General features: G+C 30.7%; 2 protein-coding genes across 2 annotated transcripts in view; both read right to left on the bottom strand.

Moving 5' to 3' along the window:
* The window catches only part of LOC129612344 (laminin subunit alpha-1), a 163,217-nt gene that overhangs the window by 81,648 nt on the left and 66,244 nt on the right, over positions 1–15,325 (bottom strand). The window contains exons 3-6 of the mRNA XM_055525895.1: positions 5,336–7,266; positions 4,979–5,209; positions 4,093–4,203; positions 3,648–4,006 (exon numbers count right to left, since the gene is read on the bottom strand). Coding sequence (XP_055381870.1) covers positions 3,648–4,006; positions 4,093–4,203; positions 4,979–5,209; positions 5,336–7,266 — 2,632 coding nt within the window. The remainder of the gene's footprint in view (positions 1–3,647; positions 4,007–4,092; positions 4,204–4,978; positions 5,210–5,335; positions 7,267–15,325) is intronic.
* Positions 9,537–14,423, bottom strand: LOC129612484 (mucin-2-like). Its single transcript, XM_055526100.1, has 4 exons — positions 13,556–14,423; positions 11,629–13,189; positions 11,060–11,595; positions 9,537–10,424 (listed from the first exon to the last, which is right to left on the bottom strand). The coding sequence occupies exons 1-4, from the start codon at positions 14,421–14,423 to the stop codon at positions 9,652–9,654; spliced, it is 3,738 nt and encodes a 1,245-aa protein (XP_055382075.1). The 3' UTR covers positions 9,537–9,651.

Raw genomic sequence — 15,325 nt, 5'->3', positions numbered from 1 at the left:
CAAATTTTTTAATGTATGACATCATACATGGATTTATCGGAATTTACAAATCTTTGATATTCTTACAAGTTGGAATGAAAATACGAAGTTTTAACAATAAATGTCCCATCTATTTTAAGTTTTGGCTGATTCTAAAGCAACTGATATTCATTGCTTTACTTAAAGGGTTTTTTAAGTTATAGTCCTATCATTTTTGACAATATTAAAATTTCAGATAAGATTCCTTAGTTTTATAACATACGTATATTCTTCACTTCGTCAGATTATCGTCACAAAATAAGGTTGGTCAACTAAACTGACTAAATTAATTCCCTCTTTTTTTCTTTAGATCTTGCATAATATGACGATCGCAGTACTAGAAAATTAGTTACAATTAACTTTTATTTTTTACTTATTTCATTTACTTGCTTTGTTCTACTTGTTTTTTTTTTTCTCGTTTACTTCTAACTGTGTCACAATGTGCACAGCGAATTCATTTTTTTCTATTTATGCGATCTTAACATAACTAAGTGTGATATGTACAAATTTTATTATCGAAAAGCAAAAACACAGTTAAAATTTCAATGAGTGTTTATACCCGTACGAACGTATGTTCGAAGGGTATACTAAATTTGCCTTACCGTTTGTAACGCTAAGAAATAATGGTCTGAGATACACTTAAGTCTATATGTTTTTGCTCAGCGTCGAATTCTGAGTCGATTTAGCTTTGTCTATCCGTCCGTCCGTCCATTCGTCCGTTCGTCCATCTCAACGATAACTCAAAAACTAAAATTGAACTAAGTTCACCAAATTTTCACAATTCATTTATTATAGTAAATACCAGACCCTATTTAAATTGGACGTGATTGAGGTACTGGTTCAGGTAGCTGCCATACAACTTCAAAATTTATTTGGCTATATCTCAGAAAGTGAAAAAGCATGGGTGTTGAAATTTCGCAGAAGAATATATTAGTAGGGCCAATGAGTTTAATAAAATTCGTTGAAATTGCTTGGCTCTTTCCGGTACAACTTCAATAGTTCAATATTTTCTAAGATAACCCAGTACTGAAATTTTGTATAAGTTAATATGGAAATATAGCAAGTTAAGGTCATATAGTCTCTCCCATAGTCAGCTATGACATATTTATTTGCGCATAGGATAACAAATTCGTAAGGCTATCGCAGAGTTGACACGGTCAACTCTATTTATTGTCGTTTTTTATTAAAAATTATTTTTATTATTTTTTTTTATTATATGCAACTTATGTTGCTATTAGTGTTATTGTCACGGAATTTTGATTTTATTTTTAAAATTAAGCATATAGGATTGCCGTTCAGCAAAATTGTTATGGTAAGAAGTACCAGGAAGAGCTAATGAATTTTGAGATATCTACCTAGTTAGTACAACATGAATCTTTTAAAATATAGAGCGAGAAAAAATATACAATATAAGGTGATGATGATTTATTAAAAAAAAAGGAAAAGAAAAAAGAAAAATTTAATTGCATTTCTTCCGAACTCTGCTCTCAATTTTATTTATTCACTTTGTTTTTAATTTCATATTCTTTAATATTTTCACAGTAAGCATTAAAAATTTTCTTGCAAATTTATTGTTTGTTTAAAAATATATAAAAGTATACTGAAGCGCATATTGTGCAATTAAGTTCGCTGTAATCTCACTACAAGTGTGTGAGGTTTTTGTGCATAGTTTTACTTATTATACTATATATAATTTATTATATAAAGATACTGTACATATATAAATACTATGTATATAATGTGTATTATAATCGTCTACAAGTGCATAATTTTATTGAATTTTAAATTTGCGTTTAGTGTTTTATGAGCGTTCGTCATCCTCTAATAGTAGTTTAAGGATATTTTATATAATATATATATATATATACGTATAAAGAAAAAACAAATATTTTAATTTTTATTTAACAAAGTTATCAATTGCTAAAAAAGTACAAGTTTACTCGTATTTGTTACCGGCTGCATTGCATACAACAAGGGAGTTTTGTTATGGCACCAAATTTTAAATGTCGAGTTTGGAAGTTTTTTTTCCACGCTAGGGAAGCGTAATTAAACTATTTTTAAAGAGCCATTCAACTATGTCTGTTGGTCTTCCTTTCTATCTGTTAGTCTGTACAAATCAGTATATTAAGTTCTGCTGGACCTATTTTCATGATAATTTTTATCTAATAATGATATCTGAGTTTTTATCGAGAATGAGATTTTTTAATCAACTTTTGGATGTGTCAGATTTCTGAAACTAGATCTTTACTATGAGTCGATTTTACGTTGTTGATTATATTTTAGAAAACAATCAGTTATTTTCCTGAAATTTTATATATAAAATGTTTCGTCTGACAGCACAAAAAACCTAACTTTTGTAAGAGATCTTTGGAACTTAACTTTGGAACCTTTTGTGTATATAAAGAGAAATAATTAAAAGATTTCCTTCAAATGTAATATGTAGTATGAATTCATGATGTTAAAACAACGAAATCTCAACATTTTTGAGAATATCAGGGCCCCGGCAACTTAATATGGGCCGATATATATGTTTTAGCATACCTAAGAAGCAAATCTACATTTTTCAAAGTATGTTAACTAAAAGCTTACTGGTGTCAGATTTTTTTAATTCACTATAATAAATTTAAGATAGTATTAGTCCAAGAATTGATTTCTAGTTTCCTATTTTTTCATGTTTCAAATTTACTAATTCAAATTACATAGGTTAATAATTCATTACTCCTTATTAAACTAAAATTTAAATAGTTTATTTCTCTAATATAAACTACGGTAGGCTTTGTACGTACATACATGAATAATATATATGTAGTTGAATAATATACTTTAAAAATCGAAATGTGCATTAAAATTAAACAAACAAAATACCACAAAAAATTTTTGCATCAGCTGTCCATTCCTATAACGATGGACAACTGCGTTGTCTACTATTGCATATAAAATTTACATTCAAAGCCTAAGAAAAGACATAGCGTCAGAAGTGGCAGCAATATAAATTAAAGCGATTTACTTAAATTGCGCAATAAGGTGAGAGTTTGATTTGATACTTTAGGCGTTTTGGTTGCGTTTTCATTCAAAACATTATTTTAAAGATAGATTTAGTGAAAATAAAAAATAACAATATATATAAAGAATTAAATAAATTAACTAAATTAATTACGTTTATCTATGAACATTGAAAGCAAGAGTGTCAATTTCATAAAACGTTTATAGGTACACGTACGTATGTATGAAAATGTCTATAATTCTACAAAAGTGCTTGCTAAAAATATAACGGATATGTTCGAATATTTTTGAATACATATAATTACGAATATGTTCTTCTAAATGGTATGAGACTGAAATATTTTTTAGTTAAATATCTTTATTTTGCTGATACACTAACAAGTTAATTAAAGTAAACGAAAAAAAATGAAACAGCAATGTAATTATGATATAAATTAAAAACAGAAACTGAAATACGAGTTATAATTTCTTCTTTCAATAAACTTTTCTGGTTCAATATTATAGGAGTATTTATATAAAAATGCTTTGATAATAAATTTTTTTTTATGATTTTCCTTTATAATACATGATTTGATATAATATTAAGAAGAGAATTTGTATAATAAAGAAATTTTTATGTTACGTACCTTCGCATCCTGCTTCTGATAATCCAAAGAATTTGTCTTCACAAACATCGCATTTAAGGCCACCAACACCCGTTTTACATTTACATGCACCTGTAATAATATCGCAGGCTTCCCCAAGCGACCCATTTATGTTGCAGTCACATGGTTGACATTTTAATTCAAAATTTGAATAACCAATTTCACAACTATCACATTTTTGGTCAGAATATTGTGGTTTACATAAACAATTTCCAGTTTGAGTATCGCATACTTCTGAAGTTGAACCTTCCTTAAAACAATCACAAGCAATACATCCTTGTGAGGGATCACCCCAATAACCATATTTACATCTTTCGCAATGCCATCCTTCCGTATTACCTCTAAAATTATAATTATTTTGAAATTTGTTGTAATAAATTTTATATCATAATTAATGAACCAGCAACAAAATGAAATAGTTTAGTACCTGCACTCAATGCATTCGCCAGTAAATATATCACAAGGACCGCCGTCACATTCACATGGTAAACATTTTGAACCCAATACTGTTGGATTACCATAAAAGCCATCGTCACACCTGTGTGAATGGAACCAAATTTTAAAAAATTTTTATTTTTCTATGTACGAGTATATATGTGAATAAATATTACTCTGCCAGTAAAAAGAAATTCACAATTTTTTTAAAATTTTTCAAGAATATTTGCATTCAACAAAATTTTCAATTTTGTTCCCACCTCCTTACAATTTAAATTAACACAAATTTAATTATTAACAAATTTTATTAAATTTAAACAATAACTTTACTCTCGAAGTTGTATCGTTTGGTATGTTAGTTGGTATCATTTGCATTATAGATCGAAGAAAGTTTTTTCAAGTCATTAAAGACAAAAGCTCATAGTGACTATAAAACTCACTTTATTTAAATTTATCAATTGTAAATATCGTTTCAGTTATATAATTTCCAAACTGATTAGCGTTATTATATAAAATTATTATGAACCAAGATATTATGGGATACTGTTTCTTTTATTAGAAATTTATATACATACATATATATATATATATATATATATATATATATATATACTTCTATCTGCTTCTATTTTCATTTCGTTATTTTTAATAAAAACGCGCTATGCTTAATAACTAAAAAATAATGATTGGAATAAAAAACAAAATCTTTTTATCTTTCCACCAGAATTCCACATTCCACTTTATTCAATGTGTTCAAAAATTCCAAATCACACCACACATTTCACATTGGCGGGAAAATAAACTAAAGACAAAATTGTGAATTTAGCTTTGACCGCAACCTATAAGTTAAATTAGTGGGTACAATTTTTTATACATACATTTCACAGAAATCTCCAGTATACCCTATAGGACATTGTGTGCAAACATAATCTAATTCAGAATTTTCGTTCACATTTCTACTTTGGTTTATATCCATACTAAAAGTTTTGAGTTGACAACTTGGTGAAAAATTATTACTGTTTTCTAATAATGGACATGCACAGCGAGAACAGTCGTTTGGTGTACCTTTTAACGGATTACCATAGAAACCAACCTGACATCTTTCGCATCTTTAAAAAAACAAGAATTGCAAGAATTTTTAGTAAGTTTGTTAAAATCTTTCGTTAAAATTTGAAATTAAATTTTTAACTTGAGCAAATACAAATTTGTTATTAAATTTTTAAATTTAAACTTACTTTTCACCGTAAGTATTATGATGGCATATTCCACAAGTTCCATTTATAATGTTACAAGTTTCTGCATGCCCATTACATGGACATTCTATACACTTTTCAATATAATCTTGAGGAGAAGAACTTTCATAACCTTTCATATATCCAAAATCACAACTTTCGCATGAAAGTCCTCGATATCCAGGTGGACAAACACAATTTTCAATCAGACCTTGATTCGCAATTCCACTTTCAATTTCATATTCATCTTCTTCTTTTGAATTCCCGGAATATAATGAAACATTTTCTAAAATTGTTTCAACTTGATCTGTGTGGAAAGTTCCACGTATTAAAATTGCTTCTATATTAGCTAGTACAGACATAAATTGTGATCTTGAGACGGCGCCACCATGGTATTCAGCACGTTTCATTTTTGTTACTATATCCTTAACACTTTTTGGAACATGATACCAGCCTTTTTCTCTAAATTCTATTTGAATAGCTGCAGCCGAATATTGATAATCTGCATCGCCATAAGCTATTTTCATACCATTTTTTCCCATTAAAATTATGTCTGGGCCAGATGTTGGTTTGCCGCTTGTGTCGCCACGAATTATTACCCAGGAAATTTCTAGAACTATTTTAGATCCATAACTTGTTAAGTGATTTCCCGTATATTCTTCTGGTGCATACCAGTATACTGATTCGACATTCGGTAAATCATACATTCCAAAAATTAAATGTTTACCGTCTGCATCTAGAATGGGATTTGAAAATACGCTACAAGACAAATCTGTAACTTTCCAACCATATAATGTTTTTTTCACTGAAGTTGTAATGTTTGCACTAGAACAAGATAAGCCAACACCGGAACACCAACATTTTTCACATCCTTTAGGATTGTCAGTTCTTAGACCAAAATACCCTATTAAGCATTGAGAGCAAATTTCCCCTTCAACTAATTCCTTGCACTGACAATGATTTTCACATTCGCCACCAGCAATAGTACCACGCTTGTCACATACACATTGTAAACAATATTCACCATAATATCCAGTAGAACAGAATTCACAATGACTACCAGTGAAACCTTCCTTACAAAGACAAACTCCGGTATTTGGATCACAATTAGCTCCAATGTTATTACATTTGCATGGAATACAACCAGTAGTTAAGTTTGATGCTTTCATCCTATAAAAACCAGGTTTGCAAGTTTCACATTGCGAGCCCGCTGTATTATTATCACAATTTAAACAGATTGCACCGAAATTTTCATCATATTTGCAATCTTTTGCATGTCCGTTACATTCGCAACGTTCACAAGTATTATCTTCGCGAAATGTACCAATTTTAAAAGGTTTTGCATTATAAAGTGAACAGCAATGACTGCAATCTTTTCCGCAAGTATTATGTGTACATAAGCATTGGAGTATAGAGTTACCATCATTGTCTATTTCATCTTCACCAGCTTTCAATTCTACTGTTTTATTAGCATGACCATGACAGTTTAATCGCCCACTAATACGTATTTGTTTCAAAGAATAAAAACTCCTTTTCAGTAACGATTCTGAATCTAAAACACTATTGTCTAGATTTGCTACTGAATGCATTCCTTGAAATCTAATTCGAATATATCTGGTTGAAATAAATTCTAGTAATTCTGATGATTGCAGTATTGCACCAGGACGGTTTTTCAAAAGTGAAACATGAATTTCACCATTCTCAAGTGGATGGTCTTTTGCATATTGTGTTGTACAAATTATTTCTTTATCCGTGTTAAAAATATATTTTCCAGTTTGTCCAGACATATTATAACGACGTTTACAATCTAAATCATTAAGGCCAAAATATTGCCATGGTTCATATGTAATATTATCAAAAGATTTTTCAAGAATCCATGATGCTGGTCTAGGAGAATTTGCAGCTTTCATCATTATGAAAAAAATTTGAAAAACCTACAAAAGAAATAATAATTGTAATCAGTTTTAAATAGAATGCAAAATATTTAACAATAAAAATAAAAAAGGAAAAGCTTTTGACCTAAATTTCAACAATGGCCCTTTAAGTTTCCCCTTAGTAAATTAATGTTGAAATGAAATACTTAAAATGTTGGAAGAATCTTTTTTCTTACTTTCTTGTTTGTTTTGATTAGGGATTCTAAATTTTTGGTATTTTTAATTTTTTTAAAATATCTTTTACAAACTTTTGTTTAAAAATTATTGAAAACACAAAAAAAAAAACGCATCCCATTATTTCTAATTACTTATTTGTAAAAGAAAATAAATATTGTAAACAACTAATTGTTTAGAACAAATGAAAAATGATAAGAACGCCGTTTGAATTTCTTAGTGTTTTTAACCACGAAGTGTGAAAATTTGAATTTCAATTAATGGTCTTAATTTTGAATATTTCCCGAATTTGGTGATTTTTAAATTTCATGCTATTTTTTGAAAGAATAAAACGTAAAATAGGTATGGGTAAAATATACATGCATGTACTTAAGAACTCGTTGTATTTCACTGCATACATTTTGGGAAATTAAGTAAAGTGTAATGTTTTTAAAAATATCTTACAAGTGGGACATACATATACTTATAAGTTTTTGAAAAAGTAATTTTTAAAAATATCGGACCTCCTTACAAAGAAATACAAATATGCAAACGCGCTTCTGAAAATTTTTATTTTATTTCACTGTTATTAAGAAAACAGTAAGTCTGTAAGAAAACATACTTTTTAACTAAAGGGAGGATTTATTATCTGAGCGATATTATTATTCTTTGTTGTTTTTGGAATATCACAATATTGTTGAAACAACAGAAAATCAATATTACATTGGTTTGTAAAGTAGGACATTTTCTTTCGATAAATTAATAGAAAAACCAATACTTTAAAACAAAATTGTAAAGATTAAATTCTAAAAAAAAAAATTCTCTCTAAAAGATACTGGAATATAACAAAAATCGTAATTAAAAATATAACAAAATTATTAATTTTTGTAAAGAAAAAAATTGTGTTCAATGTGAAGAATTAGTTGTAGCAAAATTCACTACCGGCACTTTTTCAACATTGTTGAAACAGGAATTTTTAAATAATAGAAACTCAAGGCTGTTCACCTGTAGCTAACGTTTTTGAAGGAATATATTTTAGATTTTTGATCATGGAATTTTTTTCAAATCTAACAAATTCCATGAACAATCTTTAAAATTGTAAATTCCGACTTAGAGGTGATTTTAAATCATAGGGATCAATAAAATAACTTAAAACTATAAAAATATATTAAATTTAATTCTTTGTTTTGTAGTGTATAATTGTAATACTTCCAATTACTTAAAAACAGAAAATCTGAATAAATCAAAAATAGCTAATTTGAAAATATAATGCATGCGAGGAGAGTAAAAAGAGAAATTTTTGTGTTTAAGGATCTTTTGATGAAATGATTTGCAGTACATATTAGAAAAATGTTCTTGTAAAAAATATTCAGCTATTTATGATTTAATTTTATCAAATTTTGGGAAAAGACACACATACAAATGAACGGACAAGAAGAAATGAATTTCAAATTTTTATTTAAAAATATATCAGAAATGTGCTAACTAAGGGTAAGATTGTTATAGAACGTTATAGAGTGCATCGATAGAAATAAATTACTTTTTCCATTAATTGGTCTTTCATGGTCTTTTGAATAGAAAGAAAACAAACAAAATTAAAATTACAGATTATGTGATATGTAAACAAAATAAATACAAAAGGATTGTTCTCAAAATTTCTAGTCTCTTATCCATATTCACGCAGAACAAATGTAAAAGATTACCATCATCTGTTTTCTTTTGGTTTCCTTAGTAATTTAAGTGGAACACTTTTATATATTACAAAAATCAATTTCAGAGTTTCGAAATATGTTTTGTCTAAGTAAAATTTTGGTATAAATAATTTCATAAGTTTATAGAAATTACAATGCTATAAACAACTATTTGAAAATACTATATGTCCTATGACTTATACTATTAATATTATAAAAAATCAGTAAGTGAAAGGTGCTTGTATTATAATATTAATTTCTTGATTTAATAATTATTTTTTTCTTTAGGAGTAAATAATTGTAAAATAAAAGAAATATAATCTGTATAAAATAAATGGCGTCATCACAGTTTCGATATTATTCAAAAACAATATTTTATACGCTTGTATTTATTAATTTACAATATTTTCTTGTTTTTGACCTAATTTTTCAAATAAATAAAAATAAATAACACTTAAAATATTGAAATATGTTGAAATATAGTATACATTAAAATTCATAAGTTAAAAGTCTTGAAATGTCATTCTAGTAATTCAGTAGTTCAATCAACTCCAGCTGGACAATAAACATATTTTGGAAAATCACAAATATGACGCTTTGTATCAAACCACATTCCTATAGTACACTTTTGTGGAATATCAATGCCATTTCGACATATATAATAGTTATTACAATGATTTGAATGAGGAATTAAAGTTCCATCAGGTAGATTATTACAAATCGATGGTTCTGGTGGGTTAGAAGTAGTTGTTGATACGACTTCTGAAGATGTTATAGGTGTAGTTTCAGTTGTTTTAGTTGTACTTGTAGTTTTGAAGGTGGTCCTAAGAGTCGTTGTTGTTGTGTTTACAGTTGAAGTCTGTTGCGTAGTAGTGATTGGCGGAATGGTTGTTCCATGATTACATACTGGACATAATCCTGGTAAGCATACTCCCAAATTTTTGTCAAATTTCATTAAAGACGGGCATAATATTGTTTTTTTTCGTCCTCGAATACAAACTGAATAACGACGACAATCATATGGATCTTCAAATGTTACGCCACTAGGTTGATTTTTACAGTTTTTCGGAATAATCGATTCATCATAATCGCAAGGAGCACATTGACCGTACACACACTTTTTCAAAATATTGTCAAATTTTTTTTTATACGGGCATATTCTAGGTAATCCGTGACCGAGAACGCAAACTTTATAGCCATGACAATTGTTTGGATCTATTATTTTGAAATTGTATGGTTTTCCTTCACATTCCGATTTGTAAATTGCTATAACATTTCCAAATAATAAAATCAAACTTCCCAAAACATAATACTCTAAAAAAGTTTAATTTCCTAAAATTTATATGGCTTTCCAACAAATTAAAGAACAAATTAACTCACTTTTCATTTTTTTTTAAATTACGATATATTTTTCCCAAAATATTTCGTCCTATTGATGCATTTGAAATATTGAAAACTGAACATATTTTCTATATTCGTTATTTATATATGCAGTGCAAAGAAAAAAATAATCAGTTTAATGAATCATATTGCTTGTTATCTGAGATACTAATCAAATTGATTTAATCTTTATTTTAAAATATAATTATTTTCCTTAACTAAATGACATAATACTAGTAAGAAATAAAGTACAATAAAATATATACAGGTGCTTGTCTACATGTTACTAAAATGAAAGTTATTAATTATTAACAAAAATAAAACAACTTTTTATATTCTAAAAAAAATATTTTCGGAAGGCTGGAACTTTGGAATTGACGCAAGTTATTGCGTGCGATATATAGGATAAATAGAATCGATTCCAGCAGAACAATCAGCAAGATGTGGGAAGTCACAAACAAGGCGTTTCGAATCAAACCATAACCCAATTCTGCATCGTTTAAGCACAGCCACATGACCAATGCACATATAATACCGGTTACAGTGGTTAGGATGAGGAAGGAGACTACCGTCTGGTAGAATACGACACTCTGATTCTGGTTTAGCCGTTGTAGTACTTGGCAATTGTGTAGTTGTAGTGGTATGTATACTAGTTGATGTTGTAGTTGACGATTCCACACTTGTTGTAGAAATGTCGGTGGCAGTTGAAGTTGATAACTCTGTGGTTGATTCATCTGTCGTTGCGGTTGGAACTGAACTCGTTGTTGTAGTTGACGAATCTGTAGTTGTGCTTGGAATTTCAGTAGTAGTTGAAGTTGGTGTCTCAGTGGTTGTAGTTGATGATTCTGTAGTTGTAGTAGGAACTTCACTGGAAGTTGTAGATGACGATTCAGGGGTTGTGCTTGGAATTTCGGTAGTAGTTGAAGTTGACAACTCTGTAGTTGTTGTAGGCATTTCGGTAGTTGTTGAACTTGACGAGTCTGTAGTTGTTGTGCTTGGAATTTCGGAGGTTGTTGAAGTTGGTGTCTCTGTGGTTGTAGTTGATGATTCTGTAGTTGTAGTAGGATCTTCACTGGTAGTTGTAGATGAGGATTCAGTGGTTGTGCTTGGAATTTCGGTAGTAGTTGAAGTTGACAACTCTGTAGTTGTTGTAGGCACTTCGCTAGTTGTTGAACTTGACGAGTCTGTAGTTGTTGTGCTTGGAATTTCAGAGGTTGTTGAAGTTGGTGTCTCTGTGGTTGTAGTTGATGAATCTGTAGTTGTAGTAGGAACTTCACTGGTAGTTGTAGATGACGATTCAGTGGTTGTGCTTGGAATTTCGGTAGTAGTTGAAGTTGACAACTCTGTAGTTGTTGTAGGCATTTCGGTAGTTGTTGAACTTGACGAGTCTGTAGTTGTTGTGCTTGGAATTTCGGAGGTTGTTGAAGTTGGTGTTTCTGTCGTTGTAGTTGATGATTCTGTAGTTGTAGTAGGAAGTTCACTGGTAGTTGTAGATGACGATTCAGTGGTTGTGCTCGGAATTTCGGTAGTAGTTGAAGTTGATGACTCTGTAGTTGTTGTAGGCACTTCGCTAGTTGTTGAACTTGACGAGTCTGTAGTTGTTGTGCTTGGAGTTTCGGAGGTTGTTGAAGTTGGTGTTTCTGTGGTTGTAGTTGATGATTCTGTAGTTGTAGTAGGATCTTCACTGGTAGTTGTAGATGACGATTCAGTGGTTGTGCTTGGAATTTCGGTAGTTGTTGAAGTTGACAAGTCTGTAGTTGTTGTAGGCACTTCGCTAGTTGTTGAACTTGACGAGTCTGTAGTTGTTGTGCTTGGAATTTCAGAGGTTGTTGAAGTTGGTGTCTCTGTGGTTGTAGTTGATGAATCTGTAGTTGTAGTAGGAACTTCACTGGTAGTTGTAGATGACGATTCAGTGGTTGTGCTTGGAATTTCGGTAGTAGTTGAAGTTGACAACTCTGTAGTTGTTGTAGGCATTTCGGTAGTTGTTGAACTTGACGAGTCTGTAGTTGTTGTGCTTGGAATTTCGGAGGTTGTTGAAGTTGGTGTTTCTGTCGTTGTAGTTGATGATTCTGTAGTTGTAGTAGGAACTTCACTGGTAGTTGTAGATGACGATTCAGTGGTTGTGCTTGGAATTTCGGTAGTAGTTGAAGTTGACAACTCTGTAGTTGTTGTAGGCATTTCGGTAGTTGTTGAACTTGACGAGTCTGTAGTTGTTGTGCTTGGAATTTCGGAGGTTGTTGAAGTTGGTGTTTCTGTTGTTGTAGTTGATGATTCTGTAGTTGTAGTAGGAACTTCACTGGTAGTTGTAGATGACGATTTAGTGGTTGTGCTTGGAATTTCGGTAGTTGTTGAAGTTGACAGCTCTGTAGTTGTTGTAGGCATTTCGCTAGTTGTAGAACTTGACGACTCTGTAGTCGTTGTGCTTGGAATTTCGGAGGTTGTTGAAGTTGGTGTCTCAGTGGTTGTAGTTGATGATTCTGTAGTTGTAGTAGGAACTTCACTGGTAGTTGTAGATGACGATTCAGTGGTTGTGCTTGGAATTTCGGTAGTAGTTGAAGTTGACAACTCTGTAGTTGTTGTAGGCATTTCGGCAGTTGTTGAACTTGCCGAGTCTGTGGTTGTTGTGCTTGAAATTTCAGAGGTTGTAGAAGTTGACGTTTCTGTGGTTGTTGTTGATGAGTCTGTAGTTGTGGTTGGAACTTCACTGGTTGTTGTAGGTGGCGATTCAGTGGTTGTGCTCGGAATTTCGGTAGGAGTTGAAGTTGATGACTCTGTAGTTGTTGTAGGTATTTCGGTGGTTGTTGAACTTGACGATTCTGTAGTTGTTGTGCTTGGATTTTCGGAGGTTGTAGTTGATGATTCTGCAGTTGTGGTTGGAACTTCACTGGTTGTTGTAGATGACGATTCAGTGGTTGTGCTTGGAATTTCGGTAGTAGTTGAAGTTGACAACTCTGTAGTTGTTGTAGGCATTTCGGCAGTTGTTGAACTTGACGATTCTGTAGTTGTTGTGCTTGGACTTTCGGAGGTTGTAGTTGATGATTTTGTAGTTGTGGTTGGAACTTCACTGGTTGTTGTAGATGACGATTCAGTGGTTGTGGTTGAAATTTCGGTAGTAGTTGAGGTTGACGATTCTGTAGTTGTTGTAGGTATTTCGGTGGTTGTTGAACTTGACGATTCTGTAGTTGTTGTGCTTGGATTTTCGGAGGTTGTAGTTGATGATTCTGTAGTTGTGGTTGGAATTTCACTAGTTGTTGTAGATGACGATTTAGTGGTTGTGCTTGGAATTTCGGTAGTAGTTGAAGTTGACAACTCTGTAGTTGTTGTAGGCATTACGGTAGTTGTTGAACTTGACGATTCTGTAGTTGTTGTGCTTGGAATTTCGGAGGTTGTAGTTGATGATTCTGTAGATGTGGTTGGAACTTCACTGGTTGTTGTAGATGACGATTCAGTGGTTGTGGTTGAAATTTCGGTAGTAGTTGAGGTTGACGATTCTATAGTTGTTGTCGTTGGCGAATCTGTAGTTGTTGTGCTTGGAATTTCGGATGTTGTTGAGGTTGACATTTCACTGGTTGTTGTGCTTGGAATTTCGGAGGAGGTTGAGCTTGAAGTATTTGTGGTTGAGGTTGATGATTCTGTAGTTGTGGTTTCAAGTTCCGTGGTTGTGCTAGGAAAATCTGTTGTTGTTGTTGTTTTTGTAGTGGTAGTGGGTGTAGTTGTACTTGAAATCGGAGGCGGGGTAACTATATTACATGGCGGGCACTTTCCTGGTACACATTTTCTGATAAATTCATCAAACTTTGTACCATAAGGGCAAACTTGTGAATAGGCGCGCCCATGTATGCAAACTAAATAGCCATGGCAATCTTCTGGATCTTGTAGTTTAAAGCCAAAAGGCCTATTATCACAATCACTATACTGAGAGCTTGCAGTCATTATGAGCAATGACATGGTTGTAATGAGATCTACAATATGGGTATGATAAAATTTTTAAATTATTGTTTTTACATTTTTTTGTTATCTTAAACTAATCACTTACATTTCATAATTTGGCTGCGTTATTAAAAAAAAATTAAGAAAAGAAATAGAATTTAATTGTTTATATTAATGTGGTCGTGAGGGAAATAACTCAAATCTCTTTTACTTTTCTTATTTATATAAATATGATAAAACCAAAAATTCTAAGAAACTTATACAAAATTTAAAACCATTATCTTTATTAGATATCGCTCACTTATTTAATTAATTTATTAAAATTACTAGAATAAAATTGAACCTTTTCAAAATTTCGAATGAAAAAGGAAAAGAAAATATTACAAATGATAAGGATTTATCAGCCGAATTTCAGAGATTATCGCATAGTACCATAAGTTCTTTTACTATATTTAATTTTTTTTAGAAAATGAACTAATACTGCATTAAAAATAGTGATTTTTACAGTAAATTTGTTCATCTCTTTTTTTTAAACTTATTAATTTCCACTTATTCATCCATTTTTTAACAAAGTTCAGTGAAAATTTTGAAAGATTTGCCGGTTAATTTTCGTATTTTAAAAGTAGACACTTTCATTTCAATATCGTTTCATTAAAAGTATACTAACCAAAATATTTTGAGAATTTTCAAAGAAATTTTAAAATGGAAAAAACAAATTTGATCATAACGGTAAAAATGAATGTTAAAACTGCTATGATTCTTTGTAGTATTTGAAAAGAGAGTTCACTCTTTAAACTAATACCAATAAATTTTTAACATAGCAGCATAGTATTTTTAACTTAATGTATCAATAAATTGTGTTAGAACTTGTATAAAATGTAGGGCTTCTTGAAAATATTCATTAA

This window comes from Condylostylus longicornis, unplaced genomic scaffold (assembly GCF_029603195.1).
Source record: "Condylostylus longicornis isolate FDR11 unplaced genomic scaffold, ASM2960319v2 ptg000072l, whole genome shotgun sequence".
NCBI lineage: Eukaryota > Metazoa > Arthropoda > Insecta > Diptera > Dolichopodidae > Condylostylus > Condylostylus longicornis.
The sequence above is the reverse complement of the archived record's forward strand: the minus strand, read 5'-3'. Positions and strand labels throughout refer to the sequence as shown.